This window comes from Carettochelys insculpta, chromosome 29 (assembly GCF_033958435.1).
Source record: "Carettochelys insculpta isolate YL-2023 chromosome 29, ASM3395843v1, whole genome shotgun sequence".
Lineage (NCBI taxonomy): Eukaryota > Metazoa > Chordata > Testudines > Carettochelyidae > Carettochelys > Carettochelys insculpta.
Window position 1 is genome coordinate 4757363 of NC_134165.1, and position 24994 is coordinate 4782356.

At 46.6% G+C, this 24994-nt stretch overlaps 2 protein-coding genes and 2 long non-coding RNA genes across 6 annotated transcripts in view; 2 read left to right on the top strand and 2 right to left on the bottom strand.

Annotated features, from left to right (window-relative positions):
* TECR (trans-2,3-enoyl-CoA reductase) overlaps positions 1-381 on the bottom strand; it is a 43530-nt gene extending 43149 nt beyond the window's left edge. Inside the window, exon 1 of one of the 2 annotated variants that reach the window (XM_074979429.1) lies at positions 185-235. In XM_074979429.1, coding sequence (XP_074835530.1) covers positions 185-220 — 36 coding nt within the window. In that variant the 5' untranslated portion in view covers positions 221-235. Of the gene's footprint in view, positions 1-184; positions 236-288 lie in introns of those variants that run through there. The other variant, XM_074979431.1, reaches the window with a different exon arrangement.
* A 107-nt stretch (positions 382-488) lies between these two features.
* Positions 489-3549, top strand: LOC142002924 (uncharacterized). Its single transcript, XR_012642746.1, has 3 exons — positions 489-763; positions 1632-1677; positions 3425-3549. It is a non-coding gene; the product is annotated as an uncharacterized LOC142002924 (long non-coding RNA).
* A 1428-nt stretch (positions 3550-4977) lies between these two features.
* Positions 4978-18913, bottom strand: LOC142002923 (uncharacterized). Of its 2 annotated transcripts, none has more exons than XR_012642744.1 (3): positions 18774-18913; positions 5510-5597; positions 4978-5114 (listed from the first exon to the last, which is right to left on the bottom strand). It is a non-coding gene; the product is annotated as an uncharacterized LOC142002923 (long non-coding RNA). The 2 variants fall into 2 exon arrangements; XR_012642745.1 differs by lacking the exon at positions 18774-18913 and adding an exon at positions 5758-5988.
* A 198-nt stretch (positions 18914-19111) lies between these two features.
* DNAJB1 (DnaJ heat shock protein family (Hsp40) member B1) lies at positions 19112-24407 on the top strand. The gene is made up of 3 exons (XM_074979663.1): positions 19112-19428; positions 21428-21999; positions 22473-24407. Exons 1-3 carry the CDS (start codon positions 19218-19220, stop codon positions 22701-22703), a joined length of 1014 nt encoding a protein of 337 aa, XP_074835764.1. The 5' UTR covers positions 19112-19217; the 3' UTR covers positions 22704-24407.
* Positions 24408-24994: the final 587 nt, after the last annotated feature.

Sequence of the window (24994 nt, forward strand, 5' to 3'; positions counted from 1 at the left end):
CCCCCCCCACATGTGCATAGGCATGTCCCGCGCCAGGCTTAGCTCGTTTGTGCGCGTGCGCGTGCGCCCTCTCCTCTCCCTGACCTCCCTCCCAGCCTTGCGCACGCGCCCCAGCGCCCGCTCATACCACGCGTGCGCAATAGCGCCTGCGGGTTAGTCAAGCGCGTGCGCGGTAGAGGCTTACAGAGCGCGGCGGGGGAGCAGCCGGTTTTCTCTCCATCGGGCTCAGGGCCCGCAAAGGAGAAGCCCCTGGGCCCAAGTGTTACAGACACACGGCCGCCTCCTCACCTCATAGTGCTTCATAGTTCCTCACACTCCAACCACCGCTGCCGCCGCCTGGCACCAGCTCCCCTCACGTGATACGTCTCCAGTCCGCCCGAGGGGCGGGGTCCCACCAGACTGACGGCCAATCACAGGAGCCCGGCCGCACAGGTCCGAACAATCAGCGCTTGGGGGCCCTACTCCCCGCCCCTCGGGTAGCGAGCCCGACCCAAGCGTCTCCATGGAAACTGGCGCGGGTGACCGGGCTCCGGCCAATTGGAATGAGCGAGGTGGCGGGAATGACGGAACTGGGGGCGAATCCCCTTAGAGTGTCACCGTCCCCGAGCCTATCGGGACACACGCGGAGAGAAACTCTCGTGAGCCCATTATAGTGGAGGGTCCGTCGCTCACGTGATCTTGCAGCGGCGCTTGGACAGCCCCGGGGACCAGGCAGGAGGCACCGTTGGCGGGAGTTCGGGGGAGCAGATCCAGGAGGGCCCGGGTAGGCCTGAGGGGAGGGGTAGCGGCAGGGATGGGGAGAGAGTGGGAGGGGCATGGGCGGGTTTGGGGGAGGGGCATTGGCACGGTCGGGGTGGGGGGAAGGTGGAAGGGGTATCGGCAGTTCCAGGGGAGGGTCGCGCCGGGCCGGAAGAGCATTGGCGGGATTCTGGGAACTAGGAAGTCAGCGCTTCCTGCTATTGTCTGACTGAGCACTAAGTCACCTGCTGATCTGTGCCCTATGCTGAGTCTCCATCCTGCTGTAGGGACACCACCCTGAGACTCACCTACCTGATGAGCACGGCGGGTGGGGAAGGTGCAGAGGAAGCAGTGCCCGGCAAAGCAATACACCAAGGCAGCCCCGTGACTCACAGGGATTCAGGATTGGGTGTACCTGGAGTGGGGGTAGAAATCACTGTGTGAAAGTCATGCCAGTGCAGCCAGAGACTTGTGAAGCTCAGGGGAAGTGGGTAAGGATCCCAGCTTCTGTCCTGCCCTTGGCAGCCACAGTAGTGGAAAAAAGGGTTCAGAGGATGCGGTAGGTGCTACACCTGATGAACCTGGCCCAAATCCAATTCCTACAAACAGGCAGCACTTCAGCACAGGGCCCACCTCTTAACCAGCTTTATGCCTCTGCTGTCACTGTGCTAGTTGTATATGTTTGGCTAAGTACTGCCTCAGGTTCCTACCTTGAGCCTACAGGATTCCCAACCTATGGGACAGGATTACTTTTAAAAAGTCATTAGCTGGGCTGGGTGGCTCCACAGGTGGCTCATAAGAAGCCATTCACACTGAAGTGGTACTCAACTTCTTAATTGGATTAACAGCCCTCAATCAGTTAAACCAATCAATTAAATTAAGAACTGTATCAGGTGTAGGTCAGAAGACTGCATAACTGAGGAGCACGGAGCAGCTCAGGTGAGATGGGGGCCTGGGGCCGAGGTTGGGAGGGAGGGTAGAGCTGATCAGCTCCCTGGCTTCCAGACTCTGAAGAAGGTGGGGTTCCCATAGCTGATGCTGCTTTGCCCCAGCTGGCTTCTAGCTGTGGGAAGTTGGGGTCCCTCCCCCTGACACCAGCTGGGGTTTACAGGGCTGGGGATGCCAGCTGAGCTCTGCTTCCAGCTGCATGGAGGGTTGGGGGCCTCTCCACCTGGCTCTGATGGCCAGGGCTCTGCCCCAGCTGACTTCCAACTGCAGGGGGTTGGGGTCCCACCCCCTTGCCCCAGACAGGGTTCTGCCCCAGCCAATGTCTAACCGCAGGGGTCAGCTGTGTGCACACCTGCAGAATGAGTGGTTGGGTGAATGAGGACTTGGAAGAGGGGAAATAGTGAGAGATATGTGCGCATTATGAACAGATGAATGGAATGAAAGTGCATGCAGAATGACTGGACTAGCACACACAGGCAATGGCTGAGTACAGGTGCAAATTAAAACCTACAGGGTTTTTTGTGTGTGTGCAGATGTTGGCACATGCCATTGTCACATCCATTTGTTGCATATTATTTAAAATATGACCCAATCCTGTAATGTCACAGGCATGAATAGCTTTGCACATGTAGCCCAAGGGCATCTAAGCCCTAGCTTGTAAACTTGATATTATGGTAACACCTTGATACTTCAACAGAGATCAAGATCCCATGGTTAGGCACTGTATAAATATATAATAAGATACAGTCCTTTCTATGGGTGGTGGGTGAAGGCCCAGTGAGGGAAGGTATGTGCCAGCCCTGCCCCTTGTGCCTAGAGTGCTGCCCCTTTCACAACCTTGCCACCCTTCATGGAGTCAACTCCAGCTCCCATCTCAGGTTTCTGTCCCCAGCCCCTGCCCATCACCAGGCTCCTTAGTATCCCCCGTCCCAGTGGGTGCCGTGGCCTCACCCTTCCAGGCTGTCCAGTGTCCTGGCTTCAAACTGCGGAGGGTCAGGATTCCTGCTGATGATGACTGTCAGTCAGGGCTCTATGCCCCACCTGGCTTCCAGCCACTGGCTCTTCACGACTGATGCGCCTTCCTTCCCGCCCCGAAATGAGCTGCCCACACAGCTCACAGCAGCCCATTGGCTCCCAAGGGGAGAAGGAGCAGCACCACCTACAGCCCATCTCCCCTCATCTTCCCTATGTGGGCAGGGAGGGTGTGGCAGCTGTTCACAAGCAAGCTCCATCAGGAGGGTGAGGAGCTCTCTGCCTGTCCTGCTCTGCACCCCCTCAGATGTGTACCTCAGGCAAGTGCCTCCATTGCCTCAACCTTGTTACAGCCCTGCTGTCAGTACACACACACCGTTGCCCTCCCCTGCCTCCTGCATGGCTCCACCACAGACCCCTTCTGCCAGTGAGCTGGGGAGAACCAGACACAATGCCCTCCTCCCAGCCAGGGTAAGCAGTGTGTTGTTGATGTATTTTCCCTTTTTCTACATATATATATATATATATGAGGGGGCACAATTTTATATTCTTGCCTCAGGTGCAAAATCAACTAGTTACAGCACTGGAATATTTAATAAAATATCGCTTAACTGCACCATTGGGCACTGTATAGATAACCAATATGTGCGACGCCATGAGTCTGGCATGGCGTAGTCATAATGTGCGCATGAGCTTTAGCACAGCAGCGATCTGGTGTTTGCTTGGCACAAGCTTACTTTTTGCATGTGTTTTGTTATCAATACAGCAAGGGATTATAAATTTCATTTCGTCCTTTATTTGCAAAAATGACTTCAAAAAAAAGAAAGTATGTTGATGAATACATCAAGTATGGATTTACTTCGATAACGATAGCAGGAGTGGACAGGCCACAATGCGTCATATGCATGGAAGTTCTTGCCAATGAATCGCTGAAACCAAATAAATTGCAACGTCATTTAAATACTAAACACCATCAGTTTAAGAGCAAAGATGTGAATTTTTTTAAACAAAAAGCAGAAGGTTTCAAGAAATGCCGGCTTGATGTTGATGGCTCTTACCAGCAAGAAAACTTAGCGGCCTTAGAAGCCTCATACGTTGTAGCATTGAAAATTGCGAAAGCTAAGAGAGCACATACCATAGCAGAGGATCTAATATTTCCCTGTACCAAGGAGATTGTCCGTCTTTTGGTAGGTGCAGATGCTTTGAAAAAGCTGCAGCATTTATCCATGTCCAATAATACAATTAAGCGTAGAATCACTGACATGTCTAATGACATCAAATCTCAAGTCATCGAAGAAATTAAAAGTTCTCCTGGAGGATTATTTAGTATGCAGCTCAGTGAGACAACTGATGCGTGTAATCTTGCACAACTCATGGCATATGTACGGTATATTAAAAATGAATACGTAAAAGAAGAATTTTTGTTCTGCAAACCATTGAAAACGACAACCACTGCACAAGATATATTCAATATCTTGAATATTTTCTTTGAAGAACATTCCATAGAATGGAAAAACTTGTGTGGCATTTGCACAGATGGGGCTCCTGCTATGCTTGATCACAAGTCTGGATTCCAAACCCTGGTTACAAACGTTTCTCCAAAAGTAATTGGAACTCACTGTTTCATCCATCGGCAAGCGCTAGCAACTAAAACTTTACCTACTTCTTTGAACCAGGTACTTAATGAAGTTACTAAAGCTGTAAATTTTATTAAGTCCAGCACACTGAGAACTCACCTATTTCAAAACCTTTGTTTGGAACTAGGTTCTTTGCATGAAGCATTTCACCCTGAAGTAAGCTGGCTGTGCAAAGGCAAAGTTCTAAATCGAGTGTTTGAGTTACGAAATGAACTGAAAACATTCATGTCACAGAACAAAACAGAGTTCAAATATTTGTTTACAGAAAACAAGAGTTTGTATAAAATAGCATACCTAGCAGACATTTTTGGACTACTAAATGATTTAAATGTATCACTTCAAGGACCAAATTCTACAATTATCGGATTATCAGAGAAAATAAAATCCTTCAGAATGAAACTCCAATTATGGATTTCAAAAATTGATATAAACAAAATATATATGTTTCCAACCCTCGTAACCTTTCTCGAAGAAAGTACAAATGACGTTACTATTAATGATGATTTGCGATTGTCGATACAGGAGCATTTGAGACATTTAAGTGATGAGCTACTCCAATATTTTCCAGATACAAATGAAAAGTTATTTGCTCTTGCAACAAATCCTTTCCGTGTGGATGTGTGTGATGTACCTGAAGTCGCCCAGCAGCAATTTCTTGATATGATCAGCAGCCATGAGATGAAAGCAGAGTTTTCAGCCATGCCAAATAATCAGTTCTGGATCAGACGCAGAGTGGACTACCCACGTTTGTCAGATGTTGTTTTGAGAATTTTACTTCCATTTCCAACTACGTTCTTGTGTGAATCGGGCTTCTCACATCTGCTTACAATTAAAAACAAATATCGAAATAAATTAAATCTTGAAGATGATCTTCGATGCACACTTGCTACAACAGTTCCAAGGATACAACAATTAGTAAAGCAAATGCAAGCTCAACCATCCCATTAAATTAAGTTCAGATGCAAATTCTGCTTTGTAAAATAGTAAATTTTACTTGGTTTTTGAATGTGTATTTGTTTCTAATATCTATGTACCACCTGTGAATAAACTTTTAAGAATACAATACATAGTTTTATTTAATTTCACCTCCTGAGTGTGACTCCCCTAGGCCCTGAATGTTGGGTTTAAGCTGGGGGAGAGGTCTGGGGATGAGTGTCTTTCCCGCACCACAACACATGAGCATGACCATACAGGCTGGTTATTCGTGCTCCTACCTTGAGCTTCATCTAAGTCCTGCTTGTTGAGGGTCTGTCAAGGATAGGGTGGTGGCTGTTCAGCCAGCTCAGCTCCTTGCAGGAACATCTGGAAAGTGATGAGCCAGAAGTTACCCAACCTAGTTCTACACTAACCCGTCAGGAATTTCACTCGCTCAGTTTCTGACTGAGATCTTATAATCAACCCAGATTGTTATGGGAGAAGGAGAGGAGAGAGGCAGGAGAATGTAACGACATATGGGCCTTACATCTTCTGTCTTTCTAAAGAAGTCCCTGGAATTTTAAATCCACAGTCTGCAGTTTGGGTGCTTGCTCTTTGTTGCTGAACTTCAAGAAAGCAAAACAATGCTCTTATCTCTTCACAGCACCCGACATCTTGACTGCTCCCACAATACTTTGCAGCAGTCACCAACGTGCAGCCACATGTGGGTTAGGGCCACAGCAGCTGTTTAGAAGTGCAAAGCAACAACACAAGTTGTGAAGACTGTTCTGTCCCTTTGAAACACAGTGGATTGATTTAAATCAAGTTTTCCACCCATACTACTTCACATATTTCTTAAACAATGGTGAAATATGATTACTAAAGCATTTACAACTCAGTCTAGTATTTTTTAACACCTGGGAGGGTATATGTTCAGTTGTTTTAAATAATTTTTTTTAAATTTAGGAAATAGTACATAATATTCATTATCTGTGTCAAGCTGCAGTATCAGTACATTAGAAATGGTAACTGAATCATACACAAACACAATAGCACTTATTTTATTAAACTAAATCTTATATGTTGCATAAATGCTGCATTTGCAAATGTGTAACAATCTCCTGAGTTGCTAGCTGATTGCCCTTAAAAATTAAAAAAGTTTATGACCTCTAACAAATGTCACTACAACATAAATGTACAGTCTCCTTAAAACTTCTACCATGAGCTCTCATTTTCCCTGTTCCTGCTGTCATGTTGATTGACAGACTGAAATAGAAAAACAAGTTTTCCTGATGTTTTCAACTAGTAATATATACTCAAAGCTAAGAAATGAAAATACTCCCTGTAAAGGAAGATACTGCTGTGAAAACTTATCTTAGCAACTGAAAGAACGCTGTTTCAAGGTACTTTCCACTAATTCAGGAGAGTGACTTAGTTTACAAAATCATTAGTAAACATGTAGGCTACATCTACACGAGAGGATTTTCCCAGAAAAACCGGGTGTTTGTCAGGAAAAAGTGTGCAGCGTCTACACACAAAATACACTTTGTTGACAGTTCGTTGACAAAACCCTGCACGTCCAATAGCAGCATTATATCTCTTCTCGTTCAGGTATAACGCTTTTCTCAACAGTGTTCTGTCAACAAAACGGTGGTGTAGACGTTCTGGGACCCTTCTGTCAACAGCAGGGCTTCCAGTTCCCTGGGCAGCCCTGTTTGCAGAGTTTTTAGTGAGCCATTCTGGCAAGAGAAGGCCAGCTTTCAACCTGCTTTTATGTGTTCACAGATTGCATTTACAGATGTATTGGAAGGGATTTCCCAGCAAAAGTGACTTCTGTCAACAGAGGCTTCTCATGTAGATGTGTCTGTACTGATTAAATGGTTTTGCTTCAGCTCGGAGATTTATTATGATGGGTATAACTGAGGAGTGATTTTGAAATCTCCATGCCATGGCAACAGCAGCATTTTCAGAAGTTAGGCATTTGCCTTTATATATGGGGTTCAGAATGCTCACAGAAAATGAGATGCACTCAGTGCTTGATCTATTTGCTTCTTTATTGCCTACATTAACTTTCTAGTGAAGTATTTCTTTCATCAGTGTCTCGTGAAGTGCCTTCCAAATTTTGATAGCATCAGCAATTTCTCTGAAGTTTGCAGCTATGGATATAGACATCATTATACTGAGCATAGCCTCTACATTCCTCTTTAATCCATTGTTAGAGATTTTAGATGAAATACTTTCATCTGTTTTATCACGGTTTTCTTCAAATCATTTTATGACAATAGGCCATTTTTTAATAAATTGTTCAAAACAGTCAACCACAGAAATCCAAAACATCTTGAGGGAAAATTACTTTGGATCCTCCTGGTCTCTTCAGCAAAGCAGAAGCAAATTGATTATAACGGAAGTATTTTGCGACTTCAACATTTTCTTTTAGTCATGGAAAGACATACCCAAGTCTTTGGCTAAAAGATGTAATGGGTCCTGCAGTCAAATGTCATTACGGATTCTTCCAGGTCTTCTTCTAAGTATCTTCGCTTGTTTGCAGCATTATCCGTGGCAAAACTGCAAATGTGACAATTGTTTTTTTTGCTCAGAGTTTATTACAGCTTTCACTGCCACTTCTTTTAAATATACTGTTGTGTGATGTATCATTTCTGAAAGATAAGCAAGCCCATCTTCTCCTATCACACAGGCACATGTTACTGGTTCCTTGTGTACTTTGTGCCACCCATCACGACTTAAAATGGCAAATTCCCCCTTAGTATTTCCTGCATACAGTTCAAGTTTCTTCTCATACACTGCATTTAACAGTATGTATTATCACTGGAAAAAGGAGAATTTGTGGCATAAATGAATTGATTAATCTCTTCATCTGTAGTCTTTATGGTTGTGGTTGTACTAAATGATTAATATCTTTTGCTTGCTCCTGATATTTTGTCTGAAATGTGGCTGCTAAAAGTACAAACGGATGACTCTGAAGTTGTGCCAGATAGTTTTTAAATGGAATCCTAAATCAGAATTCAAAAATTATTTGAATAGCTGTTCTTCTCACTCTATTACTCAGTCAGTCATTTACCTTTTTTCAGCCAGGATGCAGATCTGATTCCAAATTACCAAAAAAGCTAAAGCTGACTGCACTTAGAGCGCACTTAATTTTGGAGTAAACCCCAATAAACTCACTGGAAATTGTTTGTTTGTTTATTTATTTATTTACGAAAACAAGTATAGGATGGTAACAGAGAGAAAGCTGTGCTAGTCTATATACTATCAAACCAAAAAAGCAGTCAAGTAGCACTTTAAAGACTAACAAAATAATTTATTAGGTGAGCTTTCGTGGGACAGACCCACTACTTCAAACCATAGCCATACCAGAACAGACTCAGTATTTAAGGCACAGAGAACCAAAAATAATCAGGGTGGACAAATCAGAAAAAAATTATCGAGGTGAGCACATCAGAGAGCAGAGGGGCAGAAGAGGGGCGGTGTCAAGAATTAGATTAAGCCAAGTTTGCAAATGAGCCCCTATGATGACCCAGAACATTCCCAATTGAAGTTTCCCAGAAAATTGAACTGGGATGGGCTCGTTTGCATACTTGGCTTAATCTAATTTTTGACCTCCCCCCAGCTTCTGCCCGTCTACTCTGATTTGCTCACCTCGATAATTTTTTTTCTGATTTGTCAACCTTGATTACTATTTTTGGTTCTCTGTGCCTTAAATATTGAGTCTGTTCTGGTCTGGCTATGGTCTGAAGAAGTGGGTCTGTCCCACAAAAGCTCAGCTAATAAATTATTTTGTTAATCTTTAAATATAGGATGGGATTCCCTTTGGAAAGCTGATTTATGCTGAAATAAAATAGGGAATAGAATTATGGCATCACCATTATGGTCTGTGACTATGATGTTCCAAAATAAGGAGCATTCATTATGTAATAGAAAATAAGAAAATTGCATCACGAGCAACTGGCAACTCTGGATTTCTCTTACTGCAGCTTTCTGTACCATATAGTTGGGTGGTAACTGAATTCAAAAGTTAACTAATTAAACAAGCCATAAGGATTAATTAAGATACTTTTTTTTTCTAGCAACATCCAACATAGCAAACAGCTTGGGAATTTACCTGTTAAATCATACTTACGCTAAAAGGCATAGGGAGAGTCTTGAAAAATGATGCATTGAAAAGTGAATTATTTGTCAGTAACCAGTTGATCCACCTTGTTTGTCAGACACATCTCCATCATTTTCTCCCAATAAACAGCTTTCCTTACGATGTTTCATTCTTGCAGCTAGGCCCTGCATCTCCTTTTTGGACTGCTTACACTTGAAAAGGAAAATGTGTCTATCCAGGGAAGGAATTTCGTTAAAATATAATTAGGGTCTCCCTTACGCCCAGAAGCCAGAACTGTTTTTCTGTAGCAAAAGTGAGTGGGAATATACTGTGTACTGAATAGTGTCTTCCCTTCTTCTTTCCAAGCCACTCTTCCTTTCTTCTCTACCTCCATCTTTTCCTATATATTGTCTCTCTGGCTACATCTACATTAGCATTCTTTGAAGGAGGCATGCAAATGAAGGAAATTAAAATTGCAAATGAGACATATTTACATATGTCACCTAATTTGCATATTCTTTCAAAAGAAGAAAAGCAGTGCAGACGTCGCTCTTTCAAAAGTAATCCCCATCTTCAAAACAACCCTTCTTCCTTTAAAAAAAAAAAAACTGAAGGGGGCATTCTTTTGAAGATGGGGATTACTTTCGAAAAAGCCACATCTGCACTGGAACAAAACTTCGCAATGGCCATGCAATTGAGGTGCTGAAATGCATATTCAGTGCCTCATTAGCTTTCCACCAGCTGCAATGGCTCTTCAGAATTGCTGCTTTGCACTGCCACAGGGCTCATCCAGACAGCGGTCCTTTTCGAAAGGACCCCACCAGCTTCAAAATACCCTTATTCTTATCTGCTGGTATTTTGAAGCTGGCAGGGTCCTTTCGAAAAGGAACCCTCCCTCCCCTGGACAAGCCGCACGTCAGCGAAAAGCGGCAATTTCGAAGGGCCGCGGCTGGTGGCATGATAATGAGGCGCTGAATGCATATTCAGTGCCTCATTAGTAATCTTTGAAATAGCCATTTGCATGGCTATTTTGAGTGTTGTTCCAGTATAGACACGGCCCTTTTGAAATAATATGTAAACAAGGTGCCACATATGTAAATGTCTCATTTGCATTTTCAATTTCCTTCATTTGCTTGCCTCTTTTGAAAGAGGAATGCTAGTCTAGACACAGCCGGGTGCATCTACACTTACATTCCTCTTTCGAAAAAGGTATGCAAATGACGGAAATCGAAAATGCAAATGAGGTGCATATTTGTGTATTTGGCACCTCATTTGCGTGTTCTTATTTCAAAAGAGCTTCTTTTGAAAGAAGAAAACCAGTGTAGACGCTGCTCTTTCAAAAGTAAACCCCATCTTCAAAACAATCCTTCTTCCCATTAAATAAAGAGAAGAAAAATTCTTTCGAAGATGGGGGTTTACTTTTGAAAGAGCAGCGTCTACACTGGTTTTCTTCTTTCAAAAGAAGCTCTTTTGAAATAAAATGCAAATGAGGTGCCAAATATGCACCTCATTTGCATTTTCAATTTCCCTCATTTGTATACCTCTTTCGAAAGAGAAATGCAAATGTAGATGCACCCAGCCCTGTCTTAAACACATTCTCTTAACTCCTCTGCCTTGCTTGGCCCAGGTCCGTCACTGCTTAAGGACAGAACAACAATCCTATCCAGCCTGTGTCTTTCTTTGCATATGTAAAATTAGTCTGCTGAGAAACAGAAACTGAAAGCCCAGTATTCAAGAAGCAAGAGCTGGTAATCAGGCTGGACTGATTAGGGCCAGTAATTCATTTTTATGAGACTGTAAGTGAAGCTTCAGCATGAACGTGATGAGATTTAATTGTAACTTATTTTTAAAGAAGAGATACTTAATATTGATTTTTTTAAAAAATCTTATTTAAATAAAAAATCTGATTTTTTTTAAACCAATTTTTGTTCACCTTGCTTTGAAACCAAGCAGGAGAATTAAGGGCAGTGGAAGAGAAAGGGGCTTGCTGGAGACTGGCAAACACAGGTTTAACAGGCCAGTTCTTGGGAGTTAAATATAAACAAAATGGAAGGAGGTGAGGTTTCCAGGAACCCTGGGCCACCTCCTGCTTATCGGGTGCCTTTATTCACAACAGCCAGAAGAGACCTGTCCCCTTCCCAGACTTGGCCTAAACCCTTTAGTGCCTAGGATCATGGCATAACGTGAAAATCTGTACATTCTTAGCTAGTCATGGACTTCGGAGATTAGATTCTTTGTTTTGTTAGTAAATGGCAATTTTGCCAGACACACAAACCTACAAAAAAAAAAACGAAATTGGTAAAGGGACAAAGTATGACAAATGCTGCTTGAGGCAATATTAGAGGCAAAAGTCAGTGATTTAGACTTCTAAACTGGGTTTGTTACACATTACTTAACAAATGACTGGTTTAAAAGAAAACATGTATTGGTTGACTTAGGGATATAGTCTTTGTATATGTTGACATGTAATAGTGACAATTTGTGTTTTGAGGGTATATTCAGCTTTCACTTTTTGAATCAGGGTATCTACTGAGCTTACGTAAGTGTCACACCTCCCCATAATTTCTAAAGGTGAAAATTTAAATCAATAAAAATCTTAAGCGCTTTAGAATAAACATCAGAGTTTTCCACCTAAATTGTACAGAAATCCAATCCTGTCCTACCTAGATGTTCAGCATGGCTGTTCAGTTCCTGCTTTCTGTTGCAGTTAATGTGCTCTTCTGCCTCACTGAATGGGACTTTTTTTCCTGCAGTGATGGTGTCTGTGGAAGTCTACATTGTCCTGGTGTTATCTTGCAATATGTTTTTTTAATTAAATGCATGGCTGGTCTAAACAAGCTGTAAAATGAATGTCAAAGTCAGCTGGTGTGGCACTCGCAAACCTGCACCTCAGTGACTCATGTCATGAAATGGGATTACAGTGTAGTAATACTTGGTTCTTTAATAACCCCTTACTGGCAAGACTCAGAAATGGCCTTTCAAGCATTCAGTCAGCTTCACAAAACACCCCACTTGCATTCATGGGGAAACTGAGGCATGATGTTTTCCTTACACTCTTGAAGTTATTGACTGAAAGAGACACAAGCCTTGGCTATTTTTGTCCTGCAAACCCGAATGTGCTCTTCCTAAACAATGCATAAAACCAAGCAGCAAGGCTTCCCATATTTTTCTGTAATCACTATACTCCCACGGCCAGAACCCAGGAGACTTGACCCAGGACATCCATTGCTTTAACTACTTGACCACATTCCCTTGCCAAAGGGCAGGATTAAGTCCCAGGACTCCTAACTCATAATAATAAGACTATGAGACAAGGCAATTCCACTGGCTAGTGCAATGAAGGGAGGGAGAATGGATGTTGTGTCATTCAGTCACAGCTGACAACTGGCAACTTTTAAAACAAAATGGGTTGTTTTTTTGTTTCTCAAATGTCTGCTCTAGTTCAAAGAGGCAGACACCCAGGGAAGTTCTCCGACCTATACAAACCAGGAGCTCAGCCTAAATGACCACAATGGTCTCTTATGGACTTGCTATCCATTAATCTCTAACCTTGCACATTCCCACAGTGAGTATATGCATGGCCCCTTTCCCTCACCTGCTGTCCCAGTGATCGCAGCCAGTGCTTCCCTAGGCCAGAGCACATGCAAATAATTCACACCCCACAATAACCAGAGTCACGCATCTGATCAAGCGGGTCTTTGCCCATGAAAGCTTATGCTCCAAAATTTCAAAACAAAAAAGCAGTCAAGAAGCACTTAAGATAAAATAGTAGCATTATTTTGTTAGTCTTTAAAGTGCTACTTGACTGCTTTTTTGTTTGGATAGTATATAGACTAGCACGGCTTTCTCTCTTATGCTGCAAAATGTTAGTCTATGACTACGTCTACACTAGCTCAAAACTTTGAAATGGCCATGCAAATGGCCATTTCAACGTCTACCAGTGAAGCGCTGAAATACATATTCAGTGCCTCATTAGCATGCCGGCAGCCACGGCACTTCGAAATTGCTGCAGCTCGCCACTGCATAGTTCATCCAGATGGGGCTCCTTTTCGAAAGGACCCTGGCAATTCTGAAATCCCCTTATTCCTATCTGCTGTTAGGAATAAGGGAATTTGGAAGTTGCCAGGGTCCTTTCAAAAAGGAGCCCTGTCTGGACAAGCCACGTGGCAGCAAGCCGCAGGAATTTCTAAGTGCCGTGGCTGCCAGCATGCTAATGAGGCGCTGAATATGTATTTCAGCGCTTCATTAATAAACTTCGAAATGACCATTTGCATGGCCATTTCGAAGCTTTGGGCGAGTGCAGACAAGACCTATAAGGTGCTACACAACTTCTTGTTTTTGAATAACCAGACTGCCCTTTTTGACCAGAGCAGTTAATCAGACTCTGGGGCCCTGCTGGGATGTTCCTATTACAGCAGAAATTGCTGCTCTATCAGATCTATTCACGGAGGCTGTGTCTACACTTGCATTCCTCTTTTGAAAGAGGTATGCAAATGAGGTAAATCAGGCTGGGATGTGAGTGGTCCCCATCTCTCCTTTAAAGGGGAGCATCATGCTGTGGCTATGTCTAAACTCCAGTAATCTGTCAACAGAAGTTACCGTTAGAAGATCTCTTCCGACAAAACTTCTGTCCACAGATTGTGGCCACACACAAAAGCAGGTCATTCTGGCAAGAGAGTGTGGCCGGACTGCTTAGCTGCTCTCTTGACAGAACAGCCAACCAGAAGCACAGCAGATAGGGCTGCCCAGTGTCCCAGAAGCCCTGTCTGTTGACAGAGGGCCCCCCGCAGAACGTCCACTGTGGCTTTCTGTCAACAGATTCTGTCGAGAAAGGCATTCTGCTTCCTGGGGGAACAGCAGAACACTGCTGACAGAAGTGCTGGGTTCTGCCCATTTACTGGTGACAGAATGCATCTGTAATGTGGACGCTCTGCGAGTTTTGTCAACAAAACCCTCTAATGTAGATGTAGCCTGTGACAACAGTCTCCCCCGAGGGACTTACTACTTAACCTCAGGCTAGGCTCTGGAATTGTTCAGAAACCTGAATCTTGCATTTAGCCTTGATGGTCTGTCTTCCTGCTTCCTGCTCCTCCCGTTCCTCCTGCTGAGACCAACCCAGCTCTTTCCTCGCAGGCTTTCTCCATCCTGGAAGGCTGGAGATGAAATCCCTGTGCATCATCCTCCAACAGCAGAACCTGTACTTCTACACGTTTCCTGCCAAGTAGCAGCAACCCCTCCTTTTCCATATCCCTGCAACAATTCACCTTCCCCCTCTTCTGAAGCAGGTCAGCTCTTGCATTTTAGGATCAAAGGTATGGTCGCCACTTAAGTAGGAAAACAAAGGGCCAGATTCTGAGCTCATTTACTCTGGAGCAAATGAATGGGCCTACAAGGGTGTAATGCAGCTCAGACTCTGGGCCATGCTCCCTGTCCCAAAGAGCTTGCAGACTGGAAAGCATGTCTAAATCTGCCCAAGCCAGAGGTACAGCCCTTTGCAGTCCCCTTTCACAATGCTGACTTGCTTTGTTAAATGCTTTCTGTGATCACTGTTCATGAGACGCTCAGGAAGAGCCAAAAATTACCAGTGTTACCATTAAGGAAGTGGGCTAACACCTGTTTTACCACCCATGTCCAGCCAGTTAAACTGCATGCAACTAGGCAATGATGCATGGCCTTTCATCAGAAGATCACGGACTGCTTGACACACATTACACAAACCTCACCCATCTCCCATAGCACAATTGTATCCATTTTCCAGAAAGGCAAACCAAGGCAGAGATTATGTGGTTTGCCCTGGGTCATCCAGCAAGCCAGTGGCTCAGCTGGGAGTAGTCTTGGTTCCCAGTTCCCTGCCTTAACCACAAAGCATGCTTCCAAAATTAGTCGTAAAACCTAGGTGTCCTGATTCCAAATCTTGTATTCTAACTGCTAGACCACCATGGTCCTGCCCAGTCAGCATGAGAACCCAGGAGTCCTGGCTTCCAGTTCCTTGATTGCCTTGACGGGTCACAGTGCTGCCTCCCCCACTTGATTTAGTCTTTGCCAGCTCTCCGTCCTGTTGCTTATTTGGTATCAGCCAAAAGGGTGATCCACCAACCAAAAGAGAAGTGAAAATGATCAGGACAGTTGGATCTGTGAGGACTGGAGGTGCTAGTGCAGTCCCATGCAGGGGACATAAATTGTTTCCTTCCAATGGCCCTTTTGTGAGGGTTCTCCTTCCATTACCAAAGGGTCCTCTCCCATCAGCTGGCATTAGAGCAGTATTTCCCAAACTTAGCACATTTGCGTACTCCTTTTGGGACTTCAGCCTTATCGGCATACTCTGTCTCCCAGTTCTTATTTCTGAATTTTCAGTAATTTGTTTTCTGCAGCATACCTCTTGAAATCCTTTCAAGTACCACCAGTGGTACACAGGCCACACTTCAGCAAACACTGCACTAGAGCAGCGGTGCACAAAGTGGGGAGCGTCCCCTCTTGGAGGGCATGACATTTTTTGGGAGGGTGCAGTAAAGTCCAGCTCCCTGCAGCCACAGTGTCATTTACAGGGGAGGAGGAGGGAATGCAGGAGCGAATGCAGGCAAGGTACGTGCCCCAGCTGTTCTCACTCACAATGGAACACTCCCCCTGCATGCGGGGAGGACACGTACAACTGGCAACTGATCCCACTCCTGCTCCATGCCCAGAAAAAGCCTGGCATGCAGCCTGCCCCTGTGAGTCCTCCAGCTGCTTTTGCTGGGCAGTGTGGCTGCCTCCTCTGCCTCAACCTCCACTGCCTGGCTGCACTCACGTAACTCATGGTGCACTAGAAGAATTCCTCCTGCCCTTGCCCTAATAATTTCCATTCCATTTCTACACTCACATGCTCTGCTTGTGAGCGGAGAAGCATTGCCTCTCAGTGGTGCCAGGGGTGGTATGCAAATTTCCCCAGGTTACTGGGTGGGGGCTCAAGGCAGTTTTGTCTTGAATGGATGGAGAGGAACCCCTAGATATTGAACCTGGCCTTGGCTGCTGCTGGCTCCCCCTGGCAGAAGGGTTACACAGGCATAAAGCATGAAATGCACATCCAGGCTTTGCCCAGGGGTCAAACACAGCATTGTCTTCTTTTAATCACTTGAGGAATACACAGATCTGTATCAAAATCATGACCCTTACATGCATTTCCCTGCCTCTATTTACTCACCACTCTGCAGCACCCTTGGGGCTGGGGTCAGAGTCCTGCGTGATGTGCTCCTCTAGGACCCTTCTGGCTTACGTGATGTAACATGGATCTGACGAAGTGGGTCTTTGCCCACAAAAGCTTATGCTCAGACATTTCTGTTAGTCTGTAAGGTGCCACAGGACCCCTCGTTGCTTCTGCTGAGCTCTGTTACTCTTACCTTAGCCTTCCCCTTCCTCAACATCCTGTACCTCTCTCTTCCCCTCTGTGAGTCTTTTTGTAACCTTAAAGTTCACAGGACCCCGTGAGGAATGTCCTTGGTGGCAAGGTGGAAGTTTTGGAACCAGGGTGATGGGTGCGTTGGAGTGGGAGGAAAGGCTGTGAAGCCTGGGGTGATGGGTGCCATTGCGGTGAGGAGTGGAAGCTGAAATAATGAGTACTGCTGGTGGGAGGTGTGCGACCTGGGATGATGGGTGCCCTTCATGAGAGGGGGGGCTGTAGGAACCAGGGCGATGGTTGCTTTTGGTGGGAGTGGGGGCACTGTGGAACCCTGGGTAAGGGGTGCACTTGAAAGGAAGCTGTGGGATCAGGGGTGATGGGTGCGCTCTGTGGGGGATGGAAGGAGGGGTGTGGTACCTGTGCTGAGGGGTGTGCTCTGTGGGGGACAGAGGGAGGGGTGTGGTACCTGTGCTGATGGGTGTGCTCTGTGGGGGACAGAGGGAGGGCTGTGGTACCTGTGCTGATGGGTGTGCTCTGTGGGGGATGGAGGGAGGGCTGTGGTACCCGGGGTGATGGGTGCGCTCTGTGGCAGACGGAGGGAGGGCTGTGATACCCGGGGTGATGGGTGCGCTCTGTGGCGGACGGAGGGAGAGCTGTGGTACTCGGGGTGATGGGTGCGCTCTGTGGCAGACGGAGGGAGGGCTGTGATACCCGGGGTGATGGGTGCGCTCTGTGGCGGACGGAGGGAGAGCTGTGGTACTCGGGGTGATGGGTGCGCTCTGTGGGGGACGGAGGGAGGGCTGTGGTACCCGGGGTGATGGGTGCGCTCTGTGGGGGACGGAGGGAGGGCTGTGGTACGTGGGGTGATGGGTGCGCTCTGTGGGGGACGGGGGGAGGGCGGTGGTGGCCGGGGTGAGGGGTGCGCTCTGTGGTGGACGGGGTGCGCTCTGTGGTACCCGGGGTGCGCTCTGTGGTGGACGGGGTGCGCTCTGTGGGGGACGGGGAGAGGGCGGTGGTACCCGGGGTGATGGGTGCGCTCTGTGGGGGACGGGGGGAGGGCGGTGGTACCCGGGGTGATGGGTGCGCTCTGTGGGGGACGGGGGGAGGGCGGTGGTACCCGGGGTGAGGGGTGCGCTCTGTGGGGGACGCGGGGAGGGCGGTGGTACCCGGGGTGAGGGGTGCGCTCTGTGGGGGACGCGGGGAGGGCGGTGGTACCCGGGGTGAGGGGTGCGCTGTGTGGGGGACGGGGGGAGGGCGGTGGTACCCGGGGTGAGGGGTGCGCTGTGTGGGGGACGGGGGGAGGGCGGTGGTACCCGGGGTGAGGGGTGCGCTCTGTGGGGGACGGGGGGAGGGCGGTGGTACCCGGGGTGAGGGGTGCGCTCTGTGGGGGACGGGGGGAGGGCGGTGGTACCCGGGGTGAGGGGTGCGCTCTGTGGGGGACGCGGGGAGGGCGGTGGTACCCGGGGTGAGGGGTGCGCTCTGTGGGGGACGCGGGGAGGGCGGTGGTACCCGGGGTGAGGGGTGCGCTCTGTGGTGGATGGGGGGAGGGCGGTGGTACCCGGGGTGAGGGGTGCGCTCTGTGGTGGACGGGGGGAGGGCGGTGGTACCCGGGGTGAGGGGTGCGCTCTGTGGTGGACGGGGGGAGGGCGGTGGTACCCGGGGTGAGGGGTGCGCTCTGTGGTGGACGGGGTGCGCTCTGTGGTACCCGGGCTGATGGGTGCGCTCTGTGGGGGACGGGGGGAGGGCAGTGGTACCCGGGGTGAGGGGTGCGCTCTGCGGTGGACGGGGGGAGGGCGGTGGTGGCCGGGCTGATGGGTGCGCTCTGTGGGGGACGGGGGGGGGGCGGTGGTACCCGGGCTGATGGGTGCGCTCTGTGGGGGACGGGGGGAGGGCGGTGGTACCCGGGGTGAGGGGTGCGCTCTGTGGGGGACGCGGGGAGGGCGGTGGTGGCCGGGGTGATGGGTGCGCTCTGTGGTGGACGGGGGGAGGGCGGTGGTACCCGGGGTGAGGGGTGCGCTCGGAAGGATGACACGAGAGGCGTGGCTTTCGCGCGTGGGCGTGGCCAACGCTGGGGACAAACCAGAAAGCCGAGGCCGCCTTGACGATTAGAATTTCAGTTTGCGAGGGCGGGGCGAGACCGCGCGGAGGAGCTGCGATCATTGGTCCGTCCAGCACGAGCCCACGGCCTGCGGGCCAGCGACAGTTGGTCTCACAGCGCGCGCCCACGCTCCCCTTCAGCTCCTCGTTTGATGACGGGAGGGAGGCGTGGCCTCAGCGACGGTTAAGCTCTTGGAGAGGAGGGGTTGTGTGACGTACGCTCCGTCCCCACTGGCGGAGAGCAGCAGGCCAGTGCTGTGATTGGTGGAGGGGGGCGGGAGGCGGGGTCGGGCGGAGGGAAGGTTCTGGAGAGCGGTGGCGAGCTCTGGAAGGTTCCGCCGCCGCCATATAAATGGGGGGAGGCGGTGGCCGCCGCGCTGTGGAGGGGAGTGCTGCTGACGGAGTCTGAGTCTCGGAGCCGGCCGCCATGGGTAAGGATTATTACCGCACGCTGGGTCTGTCCCGCGGCGCCTCAGACGATGACATTAAGCGGGCCTACCGCAAGCAGGCGCTGCGCTACCACCCCGACAAGAACAAGGACCCCGGCGCCGAGGAGCGGTTCAAGGAAATCGCCGAGGCCTACGACGTCCTCAGCGACCCCAAGAAGCGGGAGATCTTCGACAAGTTCGGCGAGGAAGGTGAGAAGTGGGTGCAACAGGGGGCGGAGGGAGTACGGAGGTGAAGGGGCCGCAGGCTGCTTCCTGCAGAGCTGGGTGGAAGTCACCTGTGGGCCGGGGGGGCGAGTATCAGGGTATTAAGCTGTTGGAGGGGGGCTGGATATGTGGCTGGGGGTGGGGAGACACTTCTCGTGGTGAGATGGACGGTTCTGATTTGATGTAAGTGGAGGGGGTGGGCGACGAGACGGGTGGCTCCTTGAGGTGGGGTAGAGGAGGTTGGTTTTGCGGCTCAAATAAAGGGTGTGGCTCAGTGGTCGGCGGTTGAGGATCTGTTGGTAAGAAGGGGGATGATGCACCAAGATTTGGGGTGCAGAGCCTCTGTTGTGGGAGGAGAGACCCTCTTTTGGGGAGAGTGGGCAAATACATTGTACCTATGGGGAGAAGACAATTCTGATGTAATTTATAGCTGTTACCTGTATGGTGAAAAATAGCAGCGGTTTGAGGAAGCAGAATGATTTGTATAAGCACTTTTGCTTAAGTGAGGTGTAGCATGGAGACAGGAGAAGAAGAACATACGCCCTAATGGGGCACACCCAAGCTTTCTGGAGAGGCCACTACTTTCCCTTTACATTTGGTATCCTCTCTAACAGACAAGATGATGGATAGTGGGTTGCCAGATGCAACTCTGGCATTTGATGAAATGGGTATTCGTCCACGAAAGCTTATATTCCAAAATATGTTAGTCTGTAAACTGCCAACAGGCCTTGTAGTTTTTGAAGATACAGGCTAACTTGGGTACCCTTCTGAACCTTGGGACTGACAGAAGCAAAATACTGCGTAGTAACTGGACTATTACTTTTATGCCCTGTTCTGAAATTCTTTAGTTCTGTCTGCAGGTCTGGAGGGGTGTGGAGAGCTGGTTGGCTTTCAGGGAACAGTACTGAACTCTGGAAGGAGTGTACAGGACAAGTCAGTTTTCTTAGATCATAGATGGTGTCAGTAGCAAGGATAAGGGAAGTGACTGAAAAATGCTGTCAGCAAACTAGAAGGAGTAAAAGGAACAGTTGAACTGGGTAGCAGGTAGTTATGAAAGAAAATGGATTGAGTTCCTCATGTCTCAGTGGATTTGGGAATTGGCCAGTTTCTTTTATCTGAGCGTCCTGTAGTATTAACAACATAGCCTGTTAAAAGGTCTAATAAAACACCGTCAGACTCTATGGTAGAACTGCTCTGAAGTCTGCATGCAAAGCTTTGTGGCATTGTGCTTGCCTGACCTCTTTTTTTAGATTAAGGAATTAAACTTTGCATCAGACTTCTAATTTAATGTTAGTCCAGGTTGGTTTTTCTAGGGTGCAGTCTCATCTATTTAGATGACTCAAGTAAGGGAGGCTAGTTTCTTTGTAGTTTTTCAAAGAGCTAGCTTGGCTAACTCAACTGAAACTTCGGGAGCCAGAAGGAGTAGTATTCTTATTCAAACTAGTTGGTTGGCATTTTCTAGGTAATTGTCTTTAGTTCCCAAAATTGGAATTTGGGTTGTTGTTCAGTTGTTAGTTCTGTATTTTTTATGTTGTATCTCATGAGCTGACACCTAGTAAAGCAGCCCATTCAGCATATTGCTACTAAGAGGAGGAGGAGACTTGGCTGCGGAATGGCTTTGCTTATCACTAGAAGATTCTGGTATATTTGTATTGTACGTTTTGGTTATGAAACTGATCTCTAACTTCATTGAAGTGGGAAGTGATTGCTGTTTCTAAGCACTTAACATTAAATTACTTTTGCCTTTAGTGATTATAAATCAAGCTCTTAAATGTGGTTCTAATTTCTTAGTAGAAAGGTCTGAATCTTGACACCAATTGAATGTGCCTCAGACCCAAAAAGTCATAAATAAATGACATGCTGTAGATCTTAGGGTGAGGTGAGAGTCTTGCAGTTAACAATGCTGTGGGGGATTGAACACTTAAGAACCTAGAAGCTTGGGCTTTGTAACTAACAAGTGGATTTGTATTCACTGTTTTTTCAGGACTAAAAGGAGGCGGTGGTCCCAGCGGTGGTGGAGGTGCCAATGGTACCTCATTCAGCTATACCTTTCATGGAGATCCTCATGCTATGTTTGCGGAGTTCTTTGGTGGGAGGAACCCATTTGATACCTTTTTTGTACAAAGGAATGGAGATGAAGACATGGATGTTGATGACCCTTTCTCGACTTTTCAAATGGGGGGCTTTAGTAATATGGGTTTCGCTCGCTCCCGCTCTGGCCATGAAAGTATGCGCAAAAAACAAGACCCTCCTGTCATTCATGATCTCAGGGTTTCCTTGGAGGAAATATATACTGGCTGCACCAAGAAAATGAAAATATCTCACAAACGGCTTAATGCAGATGGGAAGACCACACGGAATGAGGACAAAATTCTGACTATTGAAGTCAAACGAGGGTGGAAAGAGGGAACAAAAATAACTTTCCCCAAAGAGGGAGACCAAACAGCAAACAACATTCCAGCTGACATTGTCTTTGTTTTAAAAGACAAACCACACAATGTCTTTAAGAGAGATGGGTCTGACATCATTTTCCCAGCTAAGATCAGCCTCCGTGAGGTAAGCAAAAGTGCTGGATTCATCATGGGACTAGTTGGGTTTCTTAGCTTTTGGGTATGGATAGTGGGAGTGACAGATAGAAATACAGAAATCTCCTCTCCTCTGCACTCTGGAATCCGTAATAGGACTTATTCCTAACTGTTTTGTGATCTGCCTAAAAAGGTTCAGTAGCCTCAGGATATTTGCTTGTGAGCAACAAGAGGGCATAAACCCTGTTAGTTTGCCTGTGATTTGCTAACTTAGAATAAACTCTGAATGTCCAGACTCTCACAGAAATGGATTTTCAGGAAGTGGGGTTTGCAGTCTCACTTGTGTATTTGTATGTCTGTTAGTCTGGTGTCTGCATCAGATTAACTGTGCAAAATGGGAATAAGCAGGCCATCACAATGAAACATTTTCTGTTTGATTGTTGGGGAAAATTTAGTAGCAGTTTTATGTGGATGGTTTTCTAATTGCCTTGTTTTTAAATTTAGGCTCTGTGTGGTTGCACAGTGAATGTGCCAACGCTGGATGGCAGGACCATTCCAATGGTATTTAAGGATGTCATTAAACCTGGGATAAAGCGGCGAATCCCTGGAGAGGGTCTCCCATATCCCAAGAATCCAGATCAGCGAGGGGACCTTATTATAGAATTTGAAGTAAAGTTTCCAGACAGAATTCCACAGGCCTCCAAAAGTGTCCTAGAACAGATCCTGCCAATATAGCAAAGCTGCTTATGGAGAACTGAAACTTGAACACTTCCAAAGCAAATGGTTTTTGGACCATAACCAGGACTTCAAGGTTTCTCTATAATGAAGGTTGTGGATTTTCAAACTCTCCTTTCCCAACCCCCAGAATACCATCTTCAAAATTGTGCATTAGGTTTTTAGTGACACTAGTTTCAGATCATCACTGGAAGTATTTACACAAGAGAGCCAGCTGCTTGTGGGAGGAATCTGCACATCTCATGGTCAAACTTTTCTTCAGGTGACTAGTTTCCAAAATAGTGTTCAGTGTGCTGTCTTAACTGGTTAACCATAGAGTGGGCTTCTGTTTCACTTCATCTCGTGCAGAGCTGTAGTTCCCCCATTGGAAAGGGTGAAACGTGAATCTAAAACTGGACTTGCAAGTAAAACCATCTCCAACATCATCTTGCCTTTGTTGTACTGTGTTGTCCCTTTTTACACTTAAGAATTATCATGCAGGAACCTGTTAACTGTTCTTAGTTCTGTAAGTTATCATTGCCTTGCCAAGGGTTTTTGTAACAGTTTTTCCTTCTGTCAGTTATGTATGAAGGAAGACAATCTGTGTCTGACCTTTTGCTGTGAGTTTCTGGAAACCTTGGTGAAGTCCTTGATGGCTTTCAGAACGTGAGCCTGAATGAGTAAGCCCTTAAATTTAAATGTAATCGCACATTGGCTAAGTACTGAAGTTAAGAAGGTCTGGTTTAAAAAATATGTAAAGGAGAAAGCATTTTACATAAAATATGGTGACAACTTCCCTCTGTGGAAGTCTTCCTCCCACAGACATAGTAAAATCTCTTATCTGGTTTCAACCCAGGACCAGAACAAACATGGGGCAACCATTTCTCATTCTAGCTACACCACCTAATCAAGAGGCAGTCGGACTTGTCCTGCATGCAGGATCAGCATGAAAATTGTTACACTTATTTAGTACACTGAGCTCTGGACTTTCTTCAAGGACTCTGATGCTCTGAAATGCTAGCACCACGTTATCCTTTTTGATAAAAGGGTTTTTGCTCCTGATACAGGAGCACTGTGGCACTTGCTGTATATAATATATTTTTTGTATGCACTTATGTACAATTGTGTCTAATGTATTAGAGCAGTTGATATTTTATAGGATTGAGTACCTTAGGGGAAAACAATTGAAGGGGTGAGAACATGGTCATCTAAAATTGGGGGAGCATGAACCTATAATACACTGGAAACTTTTAATATTAGTGCCACCATAATAGACTGATCAGGATACCCCACATTTAGTCTCTAACAAAGAAAAGAAGGGATGACACTAGGCTTGAGTACCTGGAATTAAGGACATAAAATATGTTGTTAAACTTCAATGAACTGGGATTAAGTTGTTCTGAATAGTGGTTTAGTGACTCATCACGGCACAAAAGTTGTGCATTTGTTAGAGCTAGTAATCTTCACTGGGCTAAATGGTGTCTACTATGATGGAATTACTAGCCTGGAAAGCCAATGTTCACATGCTGGAGGTGTAGGTCTTTTACCCACCAATACTGTTTACTTGCATTGTGCTGCTCTGTTACAAGCTGTTCAAAGAGTGATTACTCTGGAGCCAGTAGTGGGGCAAAGTCATCTGTAAACATGACTTAGTAGAACTGTGGGGTGTGTGGCTTTATTTGTGATAGTTTAGGGTGGGGGGTTGTGGAAAAAAGACCTGAATTCTCCAATCAAGTCGTTGCATTCTCTTTCTTGTCACAAACCTTTCAAATGTTGGTTTGTAGCTTTTTTTTTTTTTTTTTTTTTCTTGGAGAACTCCCAGGTACTACCACAATGCTGCTTTCCTTTGAGTTGTGGCAAATTACTCTTCTAGTCTCTTGGTGTGTCTGACACCCCCACCCACACCCGCCCAAAAGAATGCCATTTCAAAGTGGATGCCTTCAATACAGCATGATGGAACAGTAAGCAAGCTAGCAATATGCTGTCGTACTGAACAGAGTAGATTTAAATAGCACTTACCTCATGCCTATTTTCTACTAAATCTTAATTCTCTGTGGTATAGAGGGGTACAGTTAAATCTACATTATAACCTAATGGTGTTAACCATATTTAAGCTTCATCTGAAAGGATGAAGTGTGGAAGTGAAACTAGCTATACTTCCATCCCTTATTAGTCTTACTTGTAACTTCCTATCCCATGGCTGTTTTCAATCTGCAGTATCCCTGTCTCCCTTATGATGCAGGAGAAGTAAGTAGAAAAATGTATCACAGCTGACAGTTTCTCCCCTCTTCACTTTTCTCTGGGTAAGAGCA